The sequence below is a fragment of the Clarias gariepinus genome, chromosome 19, assembly GCF_024256425.1.
Source record: "Clarias gariepinus isolate MV-2021 ecotype Netherlands chromosome 19, CGAR_prim_01v2, whole genome shotgun sequence".
Lineage (NCBI taxonomy): Eukaryota > Metazoa > Chordata > Actinopteri > Siluriformes > Clariidae > Clarias > Clarias gariepinus.
Genome location: NC_071118.1, coordinates 13,583,704 through 13,595,973, shown reverse-complemented (window position 1 = coordinate 13,595,973; position 12,270 = coordinate 13,583,704). Strand labels below are relative to the sequence as shown.

Sequence of the window (12,270 nt, the reverse complement as noted above, 5' to 3'; positions counted from 1 at the left end):
GAGCCACATTCACACACAAGTTTATGTAATAGAATTTAATGACAGATTTGCACATGACCAGATTTTAAATACTACTGTTAGGAGTTACAGAGTACAGTTTGCCTAAACTAGTCAGGTTTTTTTCATGAATCACTGGTAAAGAAGAAAAATCAACAACAAAAAAATCACAGCTACAGTATGTGTAGTATTGAAAATAAAAGGCTTTCCATGCATAGTGTGATCTCAAGATCTCAAAGTTTTGGGAGTAAATACTTTTTGATGGGGCTAGGCAGGAAAAAAAGACTTAAATTTACTATGAAGATTAAAGATTAGACTTTTAAGCAATGGAAAAACTTCACGTGTCGTGTTGAGTTCAGGTTGACCCTATTCCAGAGTGATGAGTGTGTCAGGGTAAGAAGGAAGAAGTGCTGGAAGTAATGCACCTATCATGCATTGTGCCCACTGGAGGCAGTGTTATGATCTGAGGTTGTTTCAGTCGGTCAGGTCTAGACTCAGCAACGTTATGTGGGAAAAAAATGCAATCAGCTGATATCCTGAATGTACTAAATGTCCATGTACCATCAATACAAGTTTACTTCCCTGATGGCACGGGCATTTTTTAGGATGACGATGCAAAGATTTATCAGGTTCCAGTGATTCTGAAGCATGAGGAATAGTTTTCACACATAAAAGAGTCCAGATCTCAACTCGATCAAGAGTCTGGGATGTGCTTAAGAAGACGCTCCTGTTATTAAAACCATGAAATGTAGAACATGTTGGGAACAAGCTTATACCAAACATTGTCAGTTGTTCGATCAAAGTTTAAATCGGGTAATGTAAAAATGGTAAATTTGCATGTGTAAGCACAAATTAAATGTAGCATTTTGTCCATGTTGGACTGAATAATGCAGTCAAACACTATAGAGATGATGCAGTTGCTTTTACTGTTATCATCTGCCTCTATTTGATCGTTCCAGAAACCAGATTTCTGCTTGCTCCTGCTCAGGCCATTTCATGTTTTTAAAGGTACGGTAAAAACAAAAACAAAAAAAGTCCTTCAACTTTTTTCTTGTTCTAGCAAGATGAAGGTGGGGCGACATCACAGCCTGGCTTTAACTGATCTTCTTGTCCTGAGGGGACTGAGGTGATATACATCCACAACACGCTCTGAGAGGCACATCCATTCATCAGCTATAGCAGAACACCGAATGCAAGTCCAGCACTGGCCGACCTGCTCCATACATCACTGTCACAAGGCTTTGACTGAGCAACACAGACCTTACTTCTTCACTCGAGCCTTACACTGGTCAGACTGGAAACCAAACAGTCCATTCCTCACTCAATACACACATTATAGCTATCACACAAAAAGGCTTTTGGAAATCACAGAGCCACTGGATTTGTCTTCAAATAGAATAAAACTGACAAATTGTATCATACAAGTCAAGTATAACAGTTAGTGTTCCATTTCTACTTCTATGTTTTTCTTGTGTAACATGAAACATAAAAAAAAAAAAAAACATGAACATAAAAGAAAAAAACCCATTATGGCCAGTGGTGGCTCAATCGGTTAAGGCTGTGGGTTACTGGGTTACTGATCAGAAGGTCAGGGATTTGAGCCCCAACACCGCCAGGCTTCTACTGTTTCAGTAACCTGACCTGCTCCATGGTGCTGTATCCTGGCTGACGCTGCACTCTGAACCCAGCTTCCTAACTGGCACATGTGAAAAAATAATATCACTGTGCTGTAAGGTACATGTGAAAAATATTTGAATTATTAAAAACAATCTGATCGTAGCAAAAACGACCTCATATAAACAATGACATATCAGTTATTTTACTGAGACATTATTTTTTTACCAAAATGAAGCCAAAAAGAAAAGAAAAAACATGCTTGGGCCTGGGAGAGAAGGTGCTTTGCTCTGTGGTTGGGTGTGAGTGTTTCGCTGCAACATAAACCCAGGCCTTCCACATGGCAAGCAACAGTCGTTCTGCTGAGCTGTAGGCTTAGCTGCTGTAAACAAGTATAATCTTCTTTGCCTGGAAGAAATTTGCTTCTGAATTTACATAAACGACAGAGAATACTTCTATAAATGTTAGAAAAAATATTAAACTAAAACGCCACCCATATGAACATTTACACATCTTTTTTGTTTCATCTTTCGCATATTTCTGACCCAATTTAGTTGTAAGCAATTCCCATCCCCCTCTCTCTGTTAGGGCACTTTCCCATCAAGACAACAACTACCAACCAGGGAGGGTGAAGATCAGCACATGTTTATGACGGGACACACAACCCCAGCCACCTGCATCTTTTTGAACTGCTGCTCACGCAACACTGGGATGACATAACACACTCAGAGGAACACATAATCCGCTCTCTAGACTCACAACTATGGATGCCAGGACAACCTTGTTGCCGTTATGTCACTGGAGCATTTATATAAATATATAAAAATTATAACAATACAACAGGTGTATTAATAACTTATTAATTAACCCTATTTTTTCAGCTGCACTACTGATCGAGCTGCTGTTACAAAAAAAGTAATCAGCCCTTTCTGACTAATCAGTCAGCCAAATTCACAATTGATAATCGAAGAGGAAAAGAATAGTTTGTTTGTATGTTTGTTTGTTTGTTTGTTTGTTTGTTTGTGCCATAACAATTTGCATTTTAGTCTTATTCATTTCAATAACTGATAAATAAAAGATCGGCAAAAATAACTGTTTATAAGTAAGTACTGTAATGTAAATATAAATCAATTATTTCACAGATGTACCACACATATTAAATGAAACTATATATATATATAGACAGTTTTATTCTTAAAAAAATATCAAATTATTGGCAGATTGAACAAAAATGCTTGGTTATATGGTGTTTTAATATACAGTATATGTTATAATATACTGTTATATATATATTTTTATTTTACTACAACAACATGCCTTTATGTTTTATTCCTTAAATATCAATGCCCATGTAAAAATAAAGTAGACATGTTATATAAATCAATGCATTCCATTTTCTTTCTTTTTTTAAAATAACATATCAATGGTTTTGAGTGCATGACTTTGTCTCCCAGTGTGCTATTTTGCATGTCTTTAATCAATGTAAATTATGGATTTTTTAAAAAGAAAAGAGTACTTTAATGATTTTTTTAAACTTTACATGATGGATTAGTGCCATCCGACATCATTATCAAGCATAATACCAAACATCATAATTGAAAGGTACTGTAGCCTGCATCTCTGGCCTGGATTACTGCTAAGATCTGGAGCGCTTCCCAGACGTGAATAATGCCATGCCGATGATTTGCAAATTGTGCGATCACAGCTTTAATGACTGGCAGTAGCCAAAACCTAAATAAACCGCATTAATTAATTCCCTTCATTCCATCACACTTAATGATTCATCTCCAACAAAGACTTTGAATGTTAAAAAAAAAAAAAAAAATTTTAAATCAGATCAACTGAGGTCACCATCAGCTCATGTGGGTTCTTATCTTCATTTTTTTGGTGATCCCTCTGATCACAACTTTGGGAACAGCACAGGTTTTAAGATGAAAAATACTTTTTTCCAGAGCTATGGCCAGAAGTGCACTTTTAAAATAAGCTTTTTATAAGCATTTACTTTAGGATTGTGAAAGTCCACAGTGAAAAGCTCTATGATGATAATACTGGAGACCACAGGAGACACTTCAGTCTGATTTATGCTACATATTAATGGCCAGTGCATGTCCTTATCAAACAGCAGGACATTAAGCCATGCTTTGTCATGCACAGATCTGACAGCAGTGATGTCAAAGAGGGCTAGCGTGACAAGGGGACAGGACTTCTTGTGTCTTCTAACTGACATATGATTGATGAGGCCTGTTTTAGCTTGTTCATTGTCTCCTCATTCTCAAAGTGACCTTGATCATTGCACTACAGCTGTGATGATTCAAATTTTGTGGGTCAATTCAATCCCACATTAGATAGTATACCAAATTAACCAACTGGCCAATTATTTGATTTTTCTGTGACTTCTTTCCTTTGAGTAAATTTGATTAATGTTTTTTGTTCTACAGTTCCAGTCAGACCCTTACATACTCATCATGAAAATGAATGTCATTTTCATTAATATAAAAGAAATAATGGGCAATAATGGGCTAACAAATATTTTAACTGGCCTTTTTCTTGGGGAGAATGATTATATAAGATTCATCTTCTATATACAGTAAGTAAACCCAAAGTAATTGCCGCACAAGGTTTGATTTATTTTCAGCTTTCTGAATTATAGTGTATATACAGAATAAAAAATACATACACTCACTTCAATTAGATTATTGATTCAGATGTGCTTAAAGTCACAAGATGTCTTTTAATTTGCCAAGCCTAAGGGCTCTCAACTACCTGTTAATGATGATGGTTAACTACAGCTGCCCAACATTAAAAGGGTTGATTTGACAGAATAACCAGCGGGTAAGTGTAAGAAGCTCAGTGCAGATCTGAGAATGAGAATGGGTCTCTAGGACACATTCCTTAACACCTGCAAATACAGGATCAGTTCAAACAATTGGCAAAGGGTAGCTACTTTACAAAGGTCTGGAAGAAGACTGTCCCCTGAGAGGAACAACCCAGGAACCACTGATCCACAGGCCTGTCATAAATTGGATGCTGCTTAAATCTGGAACCACACAGTCAGAGTCTACTATCCACCAAGGTTTACATTGCTATGAACTGAAATGCTGCCTCTCAAGACAGAAGCCCATGCTCCAAAATCCAGTTTACAGCTGACCACATGGACGTAGAAAAAGCCTTCTGAAGAAATGCTTTGATCAGAAGTATGTTGGTAGGAACAATGGTGAGATATTCAATGCCAAGAGCACTGTAGCAACTTTTAAGCACAGTGGTGGTACATGTTTTATGTTTTGGGGCTGTTCTGCTGCCAGTGGAACTAATGGATTAAACATCGTGGGTGGGGTATTGAATTAGAACTACCTTAACAAACAGTGTGTGTGTGTGTGTGTTGTGTGAGCGAAAATAGAAAAAGGTCAAAAAGCAGGGAATGTTTTTTTCCTTTTTTTTTTTTTGGTTTGTACTTGCGCACCGGAGATCTGTGTAAATGTCTAAAAATGACTAACAAATGAATTTAGCCTAATTGGGACCCTTAGTTTTGGATCCTCAACCCTATTGAGAATTTTTTTTAGCATGCTTAAAAGTCAGGTTGGTGCCAGGAAACTAAAAAATTTAATTAAACATTGTGAAGTCTGCCAAAGGAATGGTGAAATATCCAACACGCATTCTGCCAGAATGCTTTTTTTTTTTTTGCTTTTTTTTTGTTTTTTTTTGCTTGGGATATTTACCCATATATATATATAATAGGTGTGCTGTATTTTTATTTAACATATATTTTTTACCCTGTATGATAAATTTTGACCCTATATCCAAAAAACCCAAAATAAATTAAACTTGTGCACTAAATTCTTGATTTTTATTAAAGATGTATGTTAAAGATCAATGCAAGCCCAATATTGGCATTGCATTTATATTCATGATAAGTGTACAATATGTAAACCTCTGATGGCAACTGTACATTTACAAATGTGCACTAACATGGAATCCTTTACCAGTTGACTCCTAACATTTATACTAAATAAAGTTATTTGCACAGTGTTTCTGGGTTCTTCTAAGCTAGTAAATTAAACAAATTAGAAGTTACACTAACGCATGGTACAAAACCTTGACTTACTTGTCATTACCCATTCATTACATAATAAGAATAAATGTGTTTTTGTGATGAATAAAATAACTTTTCATTTTCATTTATAGAATGCAAACTATTACATCTGACTGTATAAGCTGTTATATTGAGGTTGGAAAAACAATTCTCTAACATTTGGGCCTTTTATAACCACAGTCTGTAGGAGGTGCACTTGTATTGCTACATTATTATACTATTAATATAATACTTATATTACATTAGTATTATAGCAGGACTTTCTGTGAACTGTGCTTGAGGCAGGTTTTTCTCTCACATTAAAATTTTTTTTTATAAGAAAATAGTAAATAAAATAAAAGAAACAATTTTATTCTTAGATAATTATATTGCACTGCATTATAATTTCTGAAATGTAAACCACAAGCCTACACAGATTTACAGTATGTAATTCCTTTTCCACTATGCAAAATAATATACAACAATTATAATAACCCAGATTTGACTTAATATCCCACCTTGGGATATTGCTGATTCTAATCTGACAAAAAAAAGAAAAATGTCCTCTGTTAGTTTTAAACCAGTTTGCACTAGGTTTAGAGAAGAGATACAGGAGTTATTATTAATTAACATTGTGAAGCAATAATCGGATTGGACGAGTGATGATAACAGCACTGAGATGTTTAGCTATACAGTATGTATCAATCCATGTCACAGGTGGTCTAAGGGTTGGTTCAATTGAAATGTTTGGTTCATTTAAAAGGTCGAAGTGGTTGACTCTGTATCTGACGTCCGATGTAGTGGAGGCAGTGTTGAGACAGATAGTGAGAAAAAGAGATAGAAGTTTTGAAAAAGGCCAAGGTTAAAAAAAGGAAAAAATTAAATAGCCAGTGCCATCAATAAATTTAACACAGTCAAAATAAATATTTCATATAATGAGCATCCAAAGACATTTACAATAGACAGTGCATGAGAGCACAGGAGCGCACATGATAGCACAGTAGGGCTGCAATAACAAGAGCGCTTGCAGAAATGTTCACAAACATACTGTATGAAATTTGAATGTTCTGATAAAATGTCATATGTTTTTGAACACTCTCGATGTTGAACTTGCTACTGGATGTTGAAATTTCCTTTGGGGTCAATAAAGTATCCATCTATCACACGTTGTCTTACACTGGCAAATGCAGGAAAGGGGAAAATCTATTAAAGGATTAAAGGTTGCTGTCCTTTAGGTTTTATTTATTTTTAACAGGAGATGGTTGCTACTGGCAATTGTCTGGATAGAACCTAGTGGCAAAATAAAAACATATGGTGCATTGCCAACGATTTTTCAGCTAGTAACGATACCACCATATATAATCCACATGCCAACTGTTGTGTCTTTTGGTCTGAGGTGAAACATGCCAGTGTGAATGTTAAGCGAACCAGGACTTTACACTAGTGAACCAAAACTAATCGTCACTAGCTAATATATTTAAAAGTAGAATAAGTGGAAATAGTAACTGTCACTTACGAGACTGTTTACCACCTCAATGGTTTATTCTTCCCACCATTTAGTTACATAGTACCCATTTAAGAATTTAAAACTATTTTCACCACTGTTAATTACGCTAACTGTTGATCGCAAGCTCTGTAGTTACAGTTAGTTAGTTAGTTTTGCCAGTTGTGGACAGATATGTGTTGGCGGAGCAAAATAACTGGTGTCAGTGAACTAACCTGAAGTGACCAGAAGACTTAGCTTTAGCAGTTAGCCCTTTGTAGCGTGATTGGTAAACCCAAACGAGGAAGCAAGCGAGTAGGCGTGATAACCACGCGAATTGGTCTAAGGACTCTCACAAAAGCAGAGCAAGGGAAAAACACAATTTTAACCTGAGTCCTATAACACACACTCAAATCAGAAAGCAAAACCCAAAAAGGTGAGTACTCACGAATTGGTAGACGAACAGCCTGAACCGACATGGGCCAACTCATGGGGCCGCATTACTTCCGGGTCCTAGTGCCGGTCGCGTATTGAGTGTGCATGACAGTACCCCCCTGTCCAGGACCGGCTCCAGTAGTGAATGTAGTCTCATGGGAGAGGTAGTGAAGGGTTTTAGTTGAGAGATGTGAAATACGGGATGGATCCAGAGCACCGCAGGCAGCTGGAGCCGGTAGGTGACTGGGTTTATCCGGAGAGAGATGCGGTATGGGCCGATGAATCTGGATGATAGTTTTTTCGACTCAGTGTGAAGATGAAGATGTTTTGTGGAAAACCATACCATGTCACCTACGTCTCGGAGGGTGTCGACGGCGATGTTGGATGGTGTAACGGTTGTTGGCCTGGTGGATGGATCGATTCGCCTGGTTCCATAGCCGCATGTCCTTAGGGAACCCATGCAGACGGACTACGTGCTCTAATATCAGCTCAGCTGTACGTTTGGCTGATGGGAGTCCGGCGAGGGCCACCAGATGCACGGCCTTAGAGAACCGATCGACGATCGTCATGATGGTGTCTTTTCCTTCGGAGACTGGCAGGCCCACGACAAAGTCGACGGCAATGTTCGTCCAGGGTCGACGGGGAACCGGAAGGGGTTGAAGGTCTCCCGGCAAAGGTTGGTTAGTGTCTTTGGCCCTGGCGCACACTGGACACACCTGAACGAACTCTTTGACGTCCCAAGCCATAGATGGCCACCAGAAGTCTCACTCGAGAAACTGAATGGAGCGTCTTGTGCCTGGGTGTCCTGAGAGGGGGGGAAGGAGTGGCACCATTGGAGGACCTAGGATCTCATGGTTTCGGGTACGTAGAGTCGTCCAGGCTGTACACCTGCTGGTTCGGTCTCTGTGGTCTGCGCCTGGTGGACCCTCGTTTCCAAGTCCAGTTGAAGTGGTGCGATAATTTTGCAGCTTGCGGTCCCCTACCCCGTATCGCTGCTGAGTGGGGTAAAATTTTTGCTATATGGGTGTAGTTTCTGATCAGGACCTTGTTAAGAGAGAACACCTCCAGCGCCCACATCTGAAGCATCCACCTCAACAACGAATGGTTTACTGACGTCAGGATGAAGGAGAATGGGAGCGGTGGTGAAACGGTGGCAGAGTCTTCTGAAGGCGGAGATGGCAAAAGGGTTGAGGTGGATAGGGAGAGATGAGGGTCAGGGGGGTTAGGGGCGCGGCAACTGTACTGTAGTCCTGGATAAATCGACGATAGAAATTCGCAAACCCGAGAAACCATTGAAGTTGTTTAAGAGTCTTGGGTAGGGGGCCAATGATGCACAACCTCTAGCTTCTGCGGGTCCATGGCCACACCCTGGGACGAGATGACAAAACCCAGGAACATGGTGGAGCGCTCGTGAAAATCGCACTTTTTCAACTTAAGAGCCAATAGATGTCGGTTTTTGATAGTGATGTTATTTAGCCCCCGATAGTCGACACATGGGCGAAGTTCGCCGCCACTCTTCTTTACGAGGAAGAACCCCGCGGCGGCAGGTGAGGAGGAGGGCCTGATGGTACCTTGGCGGAGCGCATTGGTTACGTACTCCTCCATCGCCTGCGTCTCTGTAGATGTCAATGAGTAGAGGTGGCCGCAAGGTGGTACCGTGCTGGTTGGAGATCTATGGCGAGGTCATATGGGCGATGTGGAGAAAGATGGGTGCTCGTCGTTTGCAGAATACCTCTGCCAGGTCTCAATATGCCTCTGGGATGGCGTTGGTGTTGACGTCGGGGGCCTCGGACTCCCTAGAGCACGTCCCAACTGACGCCCTTAGGCATAATTCGGTGCCCCACTGTAAAATCCGGTTTTGTGTCCAGGAGATGAGGGGGTCATGTTGAAGAAGCCACGGATGTCCAAGGATGATGGGAGGAGAGGAGATGGTGGTGACGTAAAAACTGATCTGTTCTTGATGTTGGTCGATGATGAGAGTGATGGGTTGAGTTTGGGTGGTGATGGGACTGGTGGATAGGGGCCGACCGTCAACAGATGTAATCCGAACGGGCTGGGATAATGCCTAAAATTTTACCCCAAATTTTTTGGCATTAGAAGAGTCAATGAAGTTACCTGCTACCCCGGAGTCAATGAATGCAGTACTTCTGACCCGTTTGTGGCCAAATTGGAGGTGCACTTGAACCGCTGCGAGAGGAGGCCGGCTAGCCGCGCCAGCAACAGTGCTCTGGCGCAGAGTAGCGATCTCTCCGCTTAGCTTATTGATAAGCTCGGCTGGTCCACCACCTCGCAGAGGCGCGCATGGTCCGCTGGGTTTACCGCGGTGGGCTCAGTCATTCTGTCAGTGAACTAACCTGAAGTGACCAGAAGACTTAGCTTTAGCGGTTAGCCCTTTGTAGCGTGATTGGTAAACCCAAACGCGGAAGCAAGCGAGTAGGCAGGATAACCACGCGAATTAGTCTAAGGACTCTTACAAAAGGGGAGCAAGGGAAAAACACAAATTTAACCTGCGTCCTATAACACACACTCAAATCAGAAAGCAAAACCCAAAAAGGTGAGTACTCACGAATTGGTAGACGAACAGCCTGAACCGACATGGGCCAACTCACTGACTGAGCGCTAAGCCGTGGTTTGTTTACTCCTCTTATATTTCCTGGTTTGCGACTGCATTACTTCCGGGTCCTAGTGACAACTGGTAAAATAAAAAATACAAAAACTTCTGACTGGATCACAGCCCTTTTCACTTTCAGCACAACTGCACAACCTCATGGGTGATATTGCTTAAGTACATAAACTGTCCCACTTCAAATGACATCACCCTACATTTCTGTTGCCAGAGGCTGTATATTATAATAGTTATGTATAATAATAAGTTATTTTTCCTTTTTGTCACAGATACTATTTCGGTCAGGATTTCTTTCATGATACAATTTTAAAGTATGAATGTGCTACCTAAATAATGTTTAATGTTACATAAATAAAGCATACTTTACAGTATCTAATCTACCACACACACACACACACACACACACACACACACACACATATACTGTATATATATATATATGAAATTGTATTATTATTATTATTATTATTATAGCCGTTGTTTTTGTATTACAGTACTTTTCTATTAGCACCAGATCATGTGACACATCACAGAGTCAATCAGGCTAAAGGGGTAATCCTGAAACAGAAAACCTTTGACTCTATACTGCTGAGAGTGAAGATCACTGAACTGTCCTGCATCTGCACAGTGGCTTTTTTGTTTTTTTAGGAGCCAGTGAACTTCATGGTGGTTGCATTTCATTAAAATTTCTTCTGGCTTTAAGACCAGAGTGTGTATTTGAAAATGGCAGGAATGTTAAGCAAAGAGTTATTACCAAGGATGTTGTTGCTAATCACCTTGGCAATATGTTTTGCTACAACTATGAAAGGTAAGAGTTTGCTTTATTAATTGGTATTGAATTTATTATGCCATTTTGCATATTTTCCTTATAATCTTTATTTTATTATTTTGTTTAATCACAACGTTAAGAGCAAATTGTGATCCACTGTGCTGTAATGTTATGATGGACACTGAATCAGTAGACCTTCATATGTGGTAAACATTTTACAAATGTAAAAATTGTTCGTGGAAATAAACTGGTGGCCTGTTTTTTGGTTAAATGAGAAATTCCAACTACCCAAATCTTTTTACGGAAAAATCTTTCCAAAACGTCTTAATTATTTAGCAAAAAGGCATGCCAGTGTTTGTTGATGTACAGTATCTTACATGCAGAATTAGAAATATATATATAATTTAAATCTTATTTTTAAAACTTTCATATTGTTTGATATGTTTTTTAATGTTATATCAAAAAACTTCTGAAAACATGCGTATAAACAATTCACAAAACTTAAAATCTAAATTCTAATCATCATGCAAAATCTTTGTAAAAAATCTTTTCTCACAATTTACAGTACTGCATATGAGCCACCCTAAGTCATTTCTGAATTCTAAATTCAATTATAATAGAAAATTTAAACAAATGTTTTACTGTGACAGGCTGCAAAGTGCCTGACAAACTCAGAAGCAACCTTATTTCTCTTCTCATCATCTATTCCAACCACTTAATTTAACACACACACACACACACACACACACCTCTCTGGAAGTAAAAGAGTGCTTCATGAACTCAAGTTCTATACAATAGTATTGTTATGAGGTTTGGTAAAAATTGTGATTCTGCCTAAAGGCATGGCAACTCATCACATACTGTACACAAGATTAGCCAGCGGTCACATTTAATAATTAGATGCAGTTTGAGCTAGACGGTTGACCTAATATACTCAGACAACCTTGTATGGAATAGTTGGTGCACTTCTCCCCTGCAGCTGTAGCCATTAACCTACTTTGAGTCCACATGGGATTTCCAGCCCCAGCTTAGACACGGGATTTATTTGTTAACCTCATAGCATTAAAATCGATATGAGGCCAGTAGGAAAGTTCATTAAATGGATTAGCAGGTACGCAGCTGTGTTGGTTTAGAGATAACCTGAATAATAGAGTGGAAATTCAAGTTGTGTGTCCAACACTGATAAAGACCCGATCTTTGCTGTAACCCTAAATTTAATATGCAAGATAGATAATATCAGATTAATAGAAGCCTCTGACATACTGAGACAAACTTAT

The 12,270-nt window shown here is 39.2% G+C and overlaps 1 protein-coding gene across 1 annotated transcript in view; it reads left to right on the top strand.

The window, feature by feature from the left end:
- The first annotated feature begins 3,471 nt into the window (after positions 1 to 3,471).
- The window catches only part of si:dkey-1d7.3 (transmembrane protein 132D), a 57,807-nt gene continuing 49,008 nt past the window's right edge, over positions 3,472 to 12,270 (top strand). Inside the window, exons 1-5 of the mRNA XM_053478809.1 lie at positions 3,472 to 3,534; positions 9,075 to 9,145; positions 9,235 to 9,308; positions 9,467 to 9,584; positions 9,696 to 9,835. Coding sequence (XP_053334784.1) covers positions 3,472 to 3,534; positions 9,075 to 9,145; positions 9,235 to 9,308; positions 9,467 to 9,584; positions 9,696 to 9,835 — 466 coding nt within the window. The remainder of the gene's footprint in view (positions 3,535 to 9,074; positions 9,146 to 9,234; positions 9,309 to 9,466; positions 9,585 to 9,695; positions 9,836 to 12,270) is intronic.